General features: G+C 40.3%; 1 protein-coding gene across 4 annotated transcripts in view; it reads right to left on the bottom strand.

The window, feature by feature from the left end:
* The window catches only part of KCNJ5 (potassium inwardly rectifying channel subfamily J member 5), a 55,520-nt gene that overhangs the window by 21,513 nt on the left and 20,136 nt on the right, over positions 1-13,871 (bottom strand). Inside the window, exon 3 of one of the 4 annotated variants that reach the window (XM_072611566.1) lies at positions 5,617-5,711. The exons of 2 other annotated variants lie outside the window; for them this stretch is intronic. Coding sequence is in view for 1 of the 2 variants with exons in the window: in XM_072611564.1 (XP_072467665.1) it covers positions 6-37 (32 nt within the window). In the remaining variant the exon portion in view is untranslated. Of the gene's footprint in view, positions 1-5; positions 1,276-5,616; positions 5,712-13,871 lie in introns of those variants that run through there. One more of the 4 variants, XM_072611564.1, reaches the window with a different exon arrangement.

Genomic DNA, 13,871 nt, shown 5'->3' with positions numbered 1-13,871 from the left:
CTTACCTGCTGCAGCTTTTAAAAAGCACAATTAGCATTTGCTCCTTTGAGAAACAGGTTTTGCTTCTTTCTGCTCAGTCTTCCCCAGGCCCATTGACTGGACAATGTTGGAGAAGGGCTATTGGGACCTAAGATAAGAAGTGGAGGGGGATAGAGAGGTTGGAAGTCCTGCCTCAGACCTCCTGGTCCGGAGGTGATAAGCTGATAATCAGTGGTCATACCTCAGCCTCCTCCATTCTAGAATGAAAACACCTTTTAGATGGTGAGCTCCTTGAGGGCAGGGACTGTCTTTTACTTCTTTTTCCATCCCTAGCACTGAGCACAGTGCCTGGAACACAGTAGGGCTTTAATAAATGTTTACTGAATTGAGCCTTGGGTGATAATAATAAAAATATAATAAGGATAGTGGTAGATTTTGTCACACCACTAGGAATGTTCTGTCCCAGCAAAATATGATTGTGATAATGAGGTAAAGGCATTTGGAATCCAAGAACGTCAGAGGTAAAAAAAACCTTTGAGGTCCTCCAGTTTTGTCCCCTCATTTTCTAGACAAGGAAGTGGAGACGGTAGGATGGATGTATGTTGATGTGCCCAAGTTCATTCAGTTGGTTAGGGAACAGAGTTAGAAGTAGGACCCAGGCCTTCTGTTCTTTCCACTCTACCTTCTTTCTATGTCAATTGGTCAGGCAATAAACAGCTAAGTTGATAAACATTATTAAGCGCCTACTGTGTGCCAAGCCCTAGGGATATAAAGGAAGACAAAGATGGTCCTTGCTCTCAAGGAGTGATGATGACGCATTGACATTCCTATAGTGGTTTTACTTTCAAAGCACTTGGATTACATTCTTGAGTCCGCACCATGAGCTATGATGAAAGGAGACAGTTATTACATTACAATTCTCATTTTGTGAGTAAGAACACTGAGGCCTACCCAGGTGACAAGGCACGCCTAAGGGGATGTCACCGTCCCTTCTTCACTAAGAAAGGGCTGTGAAGCTGGGCTCAAATGAACTGTGGGAGAGTTTACAATGAAAACAAACAGAGAAATCCTATAAACTCTGATGTAACTGATGGCTCAGGCCCAGAGCAGGACTAAATCATCTCAAAGGTCCCTTTCAGCTCTAAATCCTTTTAACTCCAGTCCTGCCACCTCCTGAGTCCCATGCATCATTCTGACCTGGCCCTCTTTTTATTTTTAATTTTTGCAGTGTTTTTTGAAGGAAAGTGTTTGTCATATTACCCAAAGCTTAATGGTAAAGAGCCTAAGTATACACACACCCACACCCACACCCACTCACCCACCCACATACGCACACATATATGTATACATATATTATATACACACATACATGTATGTATGTGCATATATGTATATATGTTTGCATAAACACACACACATATATACATACACTTATATAATATATATAAAACACATCTTCTTCTATTTTCTGCCAAACCAAAAATAAAACCTATGCTTTCCCTATTGTTCAATTCAATTCAACAGTCATTGAGAATCTACTACATGCCAAGGCATTGTGCTTGAAGGGGTGGAGAAAATAATTATTATTTATCATTTATTAATATCATTTGAACCTAGGCTAGAATATTGTCTAACTCAAAAGTTACTGTAGAGGTGACGCTGACCTCAGAGACAGTATGGCTGCCCCAGATCTTATTTTGGGACTACTCAAAGCTTGTGTTTCAGATTCCCGAAATTAGATTGACTTATCCACCAACTCCATCTCAAACTGCCTTTCCAGAGGCTTCCTACAGCCTACATGAGGCCAATCAGGCAGATGTCCTTATGCCCTTGTCTGAACTCTATATAATGTATCTTCACAAGGATGTATAGAGGGAGCCACACTTTCCAGATGTCTTCCTACCAAACAATCTAATGAATTTCTAAAACTATTTTGGGATTTGTTCTCACAAATGACAAAGGGGTGGGACAGGAGGAAGGGAAAGGGGGAGATCCAAGGATGAATCAGAACTGGTCTTGCCATCAAGGACTTTACTCATCTCACAGGAATGGAAAAAGGCAACTAAATATAGAATACAGCATAATAGCTACAATACAGTCAGAGGTCAGCTAGTCCAACCTATCCTTTTGTTTGGTCATTTTCAGTTGTGCGCGACTCCTCATGATCCCACTTGGGGTTTTCTCAGCAAATATATTGGAATGATTTGCAATTTCCTTCTCTAGCTCATTTTACAGATGAGGAATCTGAGGCAAACAGAGAATTGACTTGTCCAGGGTGACACAGCTAGTAAATATCTTGAGAAGCGTCTTCCTGACTTCAGGGCCAACACTCTATCCATTGTGCCGCCTAGCTCCTCCTTTTACTGGTGAGAAAACAAAGCTCAGAGATGCAAAATCAAGGTCACACAGGTAGTAAGTCACAGAGGCAGGATCTGAACTCAGCCCCTCCAACGATAAAACACTCTTTTCATTGAACTATAAACTTGGAGTCAAGCAGGCCATTTACTTCAATCAGTTACTAATTGTGTGACCTCACTCAAATTAATATCATCTATCTTGGTCTCATTTTCCTTACTGGTAAATGGAAGGGATTGGCCTTGACCTATCATTTTCCTTCTGATGCCCTATCAGTTAGGTCATAGTGTTTCCCTGTGGTAGTGGGGATAGGTATTTCTGGAGCAACCCACATTTTCCCTTGATCCTTCTGTGGCTAAGGATGGCCAAAGATGGTTGGTGGAGGATGGGAGATGCTATTTGTGGTCACTAATGTACAGCAGAATGGCCTAAGTGGTGCACAGTGGTATGGTGGTGGTCCAATTGGTATCATGACTACAGACTGGTTTCCAGAAGCATTCTAAGAGCACCCTAGGGCTTGAGAGATTGCAGTATCCTGTAAATGCTTACAGGGACTTGGGTTCCCAAAGGAATGGCATAAAATAAGCCCCAGGAGATAAGGTAGAAAGTAGGCAGTAAGTCTGGTAAAAGATCAGCCTCAATCCTTCCTTGCCTGAGGAAATCCCATCTGAAGACCTTGAGTGTTTTGTACCTCCCTTGGGACACTTTTTAAAGTCTGTTGATTTCTGCCATGGGCATAGTTATCCTGCAACGTTTTATAGCTCTTTATCTTATTCCTCTGTTATATTAGTAAAATCTTTGAAAGTAAGACTGGCTCTTTATTTCAATATCTCCCTCCAAGTACCAAGGGAAATGCCTTGCCCATGGTAGGTACTTCTTATTTGTTGAACTTGATTGAACACATAGTTAAAAAATAGTAGGAATTTTTCTAAATTCTGAAGTTTTTGTCTACCATGGTAAAGGCATGATTTTTTTTCATATTAAAATTGTTTCAGTGAGAAGGGATTGGCATCAGAGGGTCTGGGTTCAAATCTTACCTTTGGATATTACTACTGCTGTGACTTTGGGCAAGTTACTTCACTTTCATGGGCCTCAGTTTCCAGATGTAGGTTTATGACCATCAATGGCATCTCTCATCCTCCAGCAATCTCTCTGTGCATCTTTGGCCACAGGAGGATCAAGGGAGAGTGTGACTTGCTACAGAAATACCTATCTCCACTACTGCAGGGAGATACCATGACATGAATGATAGAGGAGATGAAGGAAAAGGTCAAGTCCAATCCTCTTGTTTTAACAAATGAGGAAATCTGTAAAGTGAGGGACTTGAACTAGATGCCTCCTTCTAGATGAAGAACTATAATTCTGTGAAGTCCTCCTCCCTAAGCAGCCTCAGTTTCCTCAGCTAGAAAATGGAGATCATCATACCTAGGGCATTCACCTCGCAGAATATCATGAGCATCAAACAAGGTAAAGTATATAGGACACTTAATAAATCTTAAATGTTAGCTATTGTTATTACTACTAAATAAACTAACTAAATGTATGCTAATGTATAAATATTAAATACAGAATATATTTATGTAGATATGTATTAAATATAACATTTTATATTTAATATATAATATATTACAAATACTAATTATAGAAACTAACAAAATACTAGACTAACTAAATAAATGTCAGTTACTATTGTTATTATTATTAAATAAACAGTTCAAAGAGATGATGGATTGTAGCGTGATCTTTGTAAATAAGGTAGAACACATTCACTTGGTCTCTTAGGAGCTTGAAAGTGCAGGGAGAAAATTAGCTATTTTCTAGGAATGTGAAATTTGGGCGTGACCATCATTACTCAAGGGGGCAACTACACAGCTCAAACTCAAGTTTTCTTTTCCCAGTCATCTGTCAGGAGCCTTCCAGAACAGCTGATCTGTCTGCTGGCCTAGATAGAATTGATTCATCTCAGGGAAGATGAAGGTCAACTACACCTCATATGCTTACGGCTTGAGGCTGCTCACACCCAGCATGTGATTGGAGCACCACAGGCCTCATGGGTGGTAGGCTGGGTTAAAGGATCTTCTTTATTTTACTTATTTATTTTTGGTGTATGAGGCAATTAGGGTCAAGTGACTTGTTCAGGGTCACACAGCTAGTAAGCATTAAGTATCTGAAGTTGGATTTGAACTCAGATCCTCCTTTTTCTTGGCTGGTGCTCCATCCATTGTGCCACCTAGCTACCCCATGACCTCACCAGGAGCAAAATTCTCTCAGTAACATTATCACTTGCTGGGGTAGTGAAGTGGGGGGCATTCTTCAAATATCAAGAACAGAGAGAGACAAAGGTAACTGAAGTGGTTGGAGGGGCTTGGAAACCATGAAGGACAGGCCCCCAAATGGCTAACAATACTCTGCACTCCAGGGACTAACTAATCAGATCTCAGGGATCTTGGACCCTCTGTGACCAGTTCATATGGAGGGTGGTAAGGTCTAGGGACAACTGCTCAAGCTCACATATAAAACTAATTTGTATAAGAAATAATTTTTCATACTTTCTTTTAATACTTCAGCAGTCATGTAATTTCACTAGGATGTATAAAACCTCCGCTAACCTAGACTGGAGCCCTTTCATGACTTAGTAGAAGGTCTTTATGAGTTACCATAGCCTAAAAACCTCATTCCTGAGTGGTTGACCTTCCAAAGTCTTGAACCTTTTTGAAATTAACTAAGCTGGTCCTTGGAGGGATAGTGATGTAGTTGTCAATAGGTTCAGACTTAAAGTCTTTCCAACATGATAGGATCTGCTGGTTCTTCATTTACTTATCTTTAAATGTGGTATTTGGACTAGGTGACTGCCAAGGTCCTGCCATATCTAGAGTGAGAGTCATATGGGCTTTAGGAATCTCTTTTGTCATAGGTTGAAATAGATTTGTTACCAGCTCAAAGATCTGGCCTATATAACATGGGAAGATCAAATTTCAGATCTTGCCCAGGGCTTATAAATGCCTTGTTCTAGCTCTGGTCTCTAGGAAGAACTAATTCTTCTTTGAACATAGTGTGACCCTCACAGTGGATGAGCCCATTAGTAAAACTTCCTCCTAGAGAGAAAGGGAAGAGGGAGAGATTCTTTCCTAGGGAGACAAAGGGTCAGAGGGAAGAAGTGACATTTCTTTATAATACATATCTTAGTTCTATTTTGCTGTGTGTTGTCTGGTATTGAGAGGAAATGTGACACAGTGAAAAGAGTTGGATGCAGAAACAGGAAGGTCTGAGTTTGAGTCCTACCTTCAACACTTCCTAGCCATGGAACTCCAGGCAAATAACTGAACCTCTCCGACAGCTTTCTAAAATGATGAGGCAGAAAATGGCTGCTCTAGCATCTGTGGAGAGAATTTCCATACCTAAAGTTCATTATACCTATGAAATAATAGCTATGGACCAAAAAAAAATTTTTTGGCATTAGGGTGGAGTGGAAGCAGTAAAGTTCCCAGTAAAGTTTTCCTGTTTGTGCCACACCTGTCCTAATGATGTTTTTAGTGAATCCACCTTGGTAAATAAAACCCCAGAGAGGAGTATCTGTATGTGTATGCTTCTGTGAGGGATGGGAGTGGGGAAGAGAGGGAGAAAGGTGGGAAGAAGTGAACAGGGGCAGTCAATATGACATAATTTGCCCCAAAAAATCATGGCTTGAGGCTTGAGCTGAGGTAGGAATCTCAGCCTGAGCCTGGAAGCCCTACTTAGCCACAGCTAGCCTTGTTTCAGCTGGCCTCTGTCTTCTCTGCTCCAATGGTGACCATCACATTCCCCTGTTATGTGGGAGGTGCTTCTGTCCCTGTCCTTGTTCTTTTTCCTTATCTGGGAATGTCAATGTTGCCAGGCAGCTGCTGTGAATTGGCTGCAGTCCAGGTATCAGTGTCCTGCCTTTACTGGACTTGGTAGGGAATCCATTAGAAGAGATTGGTCCTTTCACTCCTACCCTCACACTACATCAATCAGTAATCAGTCACATTTACTGGAAGGTAGTTTGGCATGGTGACTAGAAAGCTGGCCTCGAGCAAGGAAGGTCTGGGTCCAATTCTTGTCAGATGTGGTAGATAGAGTGTCAGGCAGCAATACTTGAATTCAAATGCAACCTCAGACACTTAGTAGCTGTGAGACCTTGGGTAAGTCACTTAACTGCGGTTAGACTTTGTTTCCTCAATTATAAAATGAGGATAATAACAACTCGTACCTTGTAATATCGTTGTAAGGATCAAATGAGAGAATATTTTTAAGAAGCACTTAGCACAAATGCCAGGCACATAGTAAATGCTATGTAAAAGCTTATTCCCCTCTCTTTCCTATCCTTCTGACACATACTCATTGTACGACCCTGACATTTAATTTTCTCAATCCTGGGGAAGTCATTCAATCTCTTACAGTCTCAAGTAACTATCTAATACAGTGCCCCAGGTATCTAACTTTTTAAAAAATATATTTTCTCTAACTCTTAAGCAATAGGTAGTGATAGAAATGAAATAAAAAGGAGAGAGAGTCTTGGAGAAGAAGAGGGGAAATGACCTGAAAACATGGGCACAGAAAGACAAAAACCAAAAGAAACTATACAATTGCCCAGTACTACTTTACAGGGAGAGTGACGTGTGTGAGGACACATTCTCTGTGTCTGACCTCCGGGCTGGGGGGATGTTGTGGCTGAGGGTGCTTGTAGTTAGGATCAGGAAGGGAAAGCTTAAGTTGCTTGCCTCTCTTGGACACAGTGATCTTGCCCAGGGAAGCATGCAGCAATTGACTGGAATTTCCCACTGACCATCTGGGCATCTGGGGGCAAAGTGCCCTGACCTCCTTATGTGGCCTCCCTCACCACTCACTAGGATGAAACGGAGCTAGGTGATGGGTCATTAGCTGAAGCACTGGGCTCGAGGGAACATGATAAAAAAGGTTTCTCCTACCCTGGGGGAACACTCAGTAAGAACAGAATTCCTAAAATGCGATGCCTGTCCTCCTTTCTGGCCAAGAATGAATAATTTCTTCCCAGTAGGCCAGGAACATTACAGCAACGCCAGCCTTGTGAATAGATTTCCCAGGTTTCACAGATGAGATTAATTTTTGGTTGAGAAGGTTGTCCACATAATTTAGTATTCTGTGTCTGACATTTGGCACTCTGAGGCGTTTTGTGGGAGGGCAAGTTTGTCTCTTCTGATGTCAACAACCATTTACTGAATATTTAATTCAATCCAACAAACATGTATTGGGCATCTGCTCTGTAGGTAGCACTGTGCTGGGGAAATAAAAATTTTAAAATGACCTAATTCCTGACCTCAAAGAGCTTCTATTCCATTATATTTATACTCCTGAAACATACTATTTCATAAAGCACTCATTAATTTGTTTTCTTTTTATTGTTCAGTTATTTCAGTCATGCCTAACTCTTTGTGACCCCATTTGGGGTTTTCTTGGCAAAGATTAGAGTCATTTGCCATTTTCTTCTGTAGCTCATTTTACAAATGAGGAAACTGAGGCAAACAGGGTTAAGTGACTTGCCCAAGTATCTGAGGCCAGATTTGAATTCAGGAAGACACCTTCCTGACTCTAGGCCTAACACTCTATCCTCGGCACCACCGACCTGCCCAAGTTTAGAGCTATTTGCAATTCTGTCCACCTGAGCTACTTCTTGGATTGAGTTCCTCAAGTTAAATACTTTGCACAGTTGGTTATATTTGATTAAGAGTCTAGTGACATAACTCTTATTATAGATTTCACTAGCCTCTCTGGTATGGAAATGAGATTCATTGGTTATATATGTGGGTTCTCCTTTAGATGGGGGAATCACAGTGAAACCCAACAATCCTCTGGCTCAGTGGATGTTTGCAAGGGAAAATTAAACATTTCCGTCAAAGTTCCAGTTTCACCCTGGCATTTCTTCAAAACTCCTGTGTTGGTGCTGCCATCTAGTCCCAGGGAGAAAAAGCTAAATTGATTAGATTTAGGACAAATGCATCAACCTGAGAGATGGGAGACCTCAATTCTAGTCCCAGCTCAGGTGCCAGCGTTTGCTCTGTAACCATTCTGTGGGCCTTAGTTTCCACAACTGTAAAATAGGGGAATTGGGCTAGAAGACCATTGAGGTCTCTGCCAACTCTGCATGTGTGATTCTATGATCTTTAAGATCCCACCCAGCTCTAAAACTATGTGAGTGCATTGTGTACTTTTCCTTCTATTTGATTTTACTGTTATTTTTAATTTCTTTCAGAAGATAGTAAGAGAATGGGAGTAATGGGAATCTAAGGTCTTCCTCAGTAAGGACAAAACTAAGAATCCATTTACTCATCTCGGAGCACTGTCGCCAAGTGCCTTGAGGGCATCTTTATATCTCTCCTCGCCTCCATCCTATTGTCAAATGCCTTGTATCTATCTATTAAATGTATTATTATTATTGACATTTTCATAACTTTCCTTACTCCCATCCTATTGTCTAACGTGTGAATTGATTTATTAAATTTATTATTATTCTAAAAACTATTATTGCCACTAATAATACTGACACATTAACTTCTCTCATTAATATCTCTTATTTCCATCCTATTGTCAAATACCTTGCATTTATTTATTAATAATAATAACATTGACATACTTATCTCTCCTTATTCCTACCCTGTTGCCTAACTCCTTGTATCTATTTGTTAAATATATAATTATTTTAAAAATTATTATCACCATTAATAGGAATATGAACATATTTACATCTCTCCCTATTGCCATTCCATTGTCTAATGCCTTGTACCCATTTGTTAAATATATTATTATTATTGTGACTAATAATAATAATGATCTGAGAGGTAGTCTGGTGTACTGGATAGAGAACTTGGGTTCAAATCCTACTTTTAACACAAGCTGGCTGAATGACCCTGAGCAAGTCTCTTAATCTCTTAGTGCTTTAGGCAACTCTCTAAAACTATAAATTGCAAAAAAGGTACCAGTCCCTTTTACTAAAGGGATTTTTCTCATCTGGGAACTTCCCATAACAATGAAATCATGGGTTGGTACCCCTATCCCTGATGATGATGAAGAGGAGGAGGATGATGATGATGATGAATATTTATGTAGCACTTCAATGTTGAAGAAGCCAAGTGATCCTGCTAATTCTCTGGCTGCCCTCCTCTCTGATACATTTTGGCACTGGATTGCCTTTGAGGTGCTCCTGAAATTCTTCTTTGGCCTAGCCAATTTTTAATTTTCCTGTGAACTTCTAAAGCTGGGGAAAGCCTTATGTAAAAGTTTGAAGCTTGTGTGGGTACTTTCCCAAGTCTCATTCTGCACCTGTCCTGCACTTTCTGGTGCCAATGTCTACAAGACTCTGTGAGGCCTCCAGTGACTGTCTGGCCGTTCAGATTTCCTGATCCTTATGCAACACCTAACCTTCCCCTTCCCCTGGTGCCACTCTTTCCAAAATGACCTCCTGCTTGCCTCAAATCGCCATTCTCTCAGTTCTGAATGATTCTCTGAAATAGGAAGAAAACAGCTGGAGTAGGGGAGAAAGAACACCAAATCTGGGGTTAAATTTGATTCCATAGATTTAGATCTGGGACAGATCTGTGAAGTTTTCTTGTCCAACTCTTTAATTTTATACCTGAGAAAGTTGAGCACATAGTAAGAGTTTAATAAATGCTTTTTGACTGACTGTGAAAATCAGTTTGATTATGTAGGAGTTGTATAATGGCAAGGTCACTAGATTTTGAGTCTAAAGTCTTGGATTTGAATTCTTGCACTGTCTCTTATCTCTGTGACCTCGGTTAAGTCACATCACTTCTCTAGTCCTCAGTTTACTTTTCCATAACTGAATGGGTTGGATGATGATATTTAAGGTCTATTCCAACTCCAAATCTATGAGACTATGATACATTACAAACCAAAGCCTGGATGATCTAAACCTTTCCAGTGTTCCATAAAGTTAAAAAACCCTTACTCTAGATTTAACAAATTCCAAGAAAGAAAAGATTTTGATATAATCTTTTCTTTCTTGGTATCTGTTTATCAGAAAAGATTATGTGTGAAAATTCAAACCTCTCAAGTATCATTTGCTTTTTAGAAGAGTATGTAATAATTTCAACATGTAACTTTCAAAGCTGTCCTGCTTTTGAATTTCCTTCTATTCTCTTGAATGTATTTGAACAAGAGCACCGGTGTTTTTGTGGGGAGGACAACCCAACAATAGTGCCCTTCTCCTCACCTTCAAATCCTCACCCCCAAACACGAAGAGAAAAACATGCCCTTTATAAAAAAACAAATAAGCATTGTCAAGCAAAATAAATCCAAACATTTGCCATGTCCAAAAAACATACCTCTCATTCTGTATATTCTGTATAAGCATTTTTTTTCAAAAAGTTGGTTAACCCAAATTAATTCCTAATGGGTGAATTTACAAATAGTGTGACAAAATAAAATGAATTTCATGTAAAATAGGGGAAAATATTTTCGGTTAGGGACCATTCTGGTACCCTTCAATGACATGTAGAACTCTGATCTTGAGGTGAGGAGATTTAGACCTAAATCTGGATTTCAGACCCTTGAGTTTAAGCCCCAGGTCTGTAACTTACTAGCTGGGTAGCTTTGGACAAGTCAGTTTCATTATTGTAAAATGACAATGATTACACTTGCTGTGAGGAAAGTACTTTGTAATCCACCAAGCATCATATAACTGTGAGCTATTGTTACTTTTAAAGATCATTATTATTGTTACTCTCCATGATAATAAGCTTGGTTCTTCTTCCATACTTTTTAAATCCTCCACCAAACATTTAATAAGTTTACTTTGTGCCTAGCGTTGTGATATGCTAGGAGAGATACAATGATATTAGTGCCCTCCTAGTGTTGAGAATATAATAGAGGGATAAGTGAGACAACAAAGATAGGCATAATAGGCGATATTAAATGGTAAGGGTAATGAACTCAGTATTAATATTTTTAGGGCAGCTAGGTGGGGCAGTGGATAGAGCCTTGTATCTGGAGTCAGGAAGACCTGAGTTCAAATTTAACCTCAGACACTTACTAGTTGTGTGATGCAGGGCAAGTCACTTAATCCTGTTTTCCTCAGTTTCCTCATGTGTAAAATGAGCTGGAGAAGGAAATGGCAAACCCCTCCAGCATCTTTGTCAAAAAAAACCTCAAATGGAGTCACAAAGAGTAGGACATGCCTGAAATGACTGGAAGACAATAGACATATTTATTGCATCTCCTTTTAGAGTGGCAAGGAACTGGAAACCAAGGGGATGCCCATCAACTGAGCAATAGCTGAACAAATTATGCCATATGAATGTGATGGCATATTATTGTGCTGTGAGAATTGAGAAAATTGATAGGTTCAGGGAAACCTTAGAAGACATGTATGAACTGATGCAGAATGAAGTGACCAAAACCAGGGTAACAATTTATACAGTAACAAGAATATTACAAAGACAAAACAACTTTGAAAGACAAGATCTCCTATGAATGAATCAACTAATTATGATTCCAGAGGGATGTTGATGAACTATGCTACCCACCTTCTGGTAGAGAGGTAATGGATTTAAGATGCAGAGTAAGATATATATTTTCAGATGTTATCAATGTGGAACTTCATTTTACTTGACTAGGCATATTTTCTCTATTTTTTCAGTGGGGGAATGGGAGGTAGGGAAAATAAATGCTTACAAATGGGATAAAATTAAATTAAATATAAATGAAATGTTCATTATCCCCTTACAAAATCAAATGCTACCTGAGGTCAGGGGCAGGGGTAGGGAGGAGCAAGTTGTTACCAACTAGGAAGATAAGGAAAAGCTTCCTGGACACGATAGTATTTGAGTTGGACTTTGAAGAATTCTGAGGAAGAACAGAGAATCCTCCCACTACCCATATGTTGTGAGCCTTCCCTATCCTCACAGGGGCACTTTTCCATTCCAGAAGATTTTTTTCTTTTTTCTTACTTTGCCTTTCTTTTCTGATCAGTTAACTTCTTTCAATACTACAAGAGATGCCTCTTCCAATGTAGATCTCAACTCCTCTTCACATTATTAGAGGGTCTTTGAGAGATTCTTTGGATGAAGGAATCCAGTTCACTGTGCAAGTTGTTGCTGAAATGATTCTACTGCTACTATTCCATTCTGAGAAGATGAGGCCGTTTAGGGACCTCCAGCCAATGGCTCTATTTCCCTATCTCTTCTGGAATAGCTAAGGCTACTTTACTTGGTCCATTCCCTCTCTGGCTAACCCATCAAACTGTCACTTTTCATTCCTGAGGTCTCATCAAAATGCTACTCTTTGTCTTACTTTTAGAGGCTCAGACATTCTGGCACAACTGTGGGACCCTTCTCCACAGAAGTTCAGATAAAGCTTCCCACTGTCTGCTCAGTGTATATCCAGAAACTTTGTTACTAAGAGTGATGCCCAGGCAGTGAACAGGGATCAGACCTGGAAGTTTGGGACCAACTGTTCTTGCCAGCAGCCTCAAAGGCATTACTGGAGAGTAACACAGGCTTCCTGGCTAGACTGACCTTGACCGTTCCTGTTTGAATAGAAGCAGTGAGCCATCAGCCCAAGTCCAGCTTGTTCAGTTGGCCCGAATTGCAATACAAAATGATGTCTGCAGCTCATGAGCTGTCAGGAGGCTTTGCCTTCCCTCTACCCTGGATGGCTGAATGAAGAAGAGGAAAAGTGGGGATAATTTTGGAGAAACCACAAAGTCAACACTTAGGAGAGCAAGTTCTTCGTAATGAGATGGTCCATCGTTTCTGACCACCTGGATTAAGTGGCCAGAAGCACTAGGAAAATGCTTGTAAACATTTCAGGGAAGCGGTAAGAACAGAATAAACAGCGTGTCCCAACAGCAGGGGGATGGACCTGTTGACTCCAGCCTCCCTTCGGATTCTTGTTCCTGACTAATAGGAAATCATAGCATAACGGCACTGCTGTTTGTCCTTCGTGCCTGAAGAGGACCAAAGTGTCATCATGATTCCAGGGTCAACTTACCGTGTGTCTGGCTGTGGCTGATCTGACCAGTATGAGCTCAGAAGGCTCTGCTATTGACCGGCCCCAAGTAATCCATGCGAGCCTTTGGGAGGAAGATGCCTCTAAATTTGCGCATCTCACATTTCTTTTGAGCTGCTGTAATAATCACACTAGTCAGTATGTCAACAGATCAGTCACAGAATTACAGAATATCTGAACTGGAAAGAAAGTAAAAAAAAAATCATCTAATCCAATCAGAACCTAAAAAGGAATTCCTTTGACTAGATCACTGGTTGTTAAATCAACCTCTTTTCGAATACCATTTCACATAGGGAACCTACTACCTTCTGAGGTAACCTATTCCATTTTTAGGCAGTTTTAGCTATTAGGAAAGTTGCCCTTCTTTCTGCCTAAATCTGTGTCTTTGCAACTGCTGTTCATTGTTCTTAGTGTTCTCATGTGGGATCCAGGAGAATAGGGCTAGCCTGTAGAATTATAGCTAGAAATTGTTGCGGCTGGGGCAAATTCAATTGGTTGGGGGTGGGCAGGCAGCAACA

This window comes from Notamacropus eugenii, chromosome 5, assembly GCF_028372415.1.
Source record: "Notamacropus eugenii isolate mMacEug1 chromosome 5, mMacEug1.pri_v2, whole genome shotgun sequence".
Lineage (NCBI taxonomy): Eukaryota > Metazoa > Chordata > Mammalia > Diprotodontia > Macropodidae > Notamacropus > Notamacropus eugenii.
The sequence above is the reverse complement of the archived record's forward strand: the minus strand, read 5'-3'. Positions and strand labels throughout refer to the sequence as shown.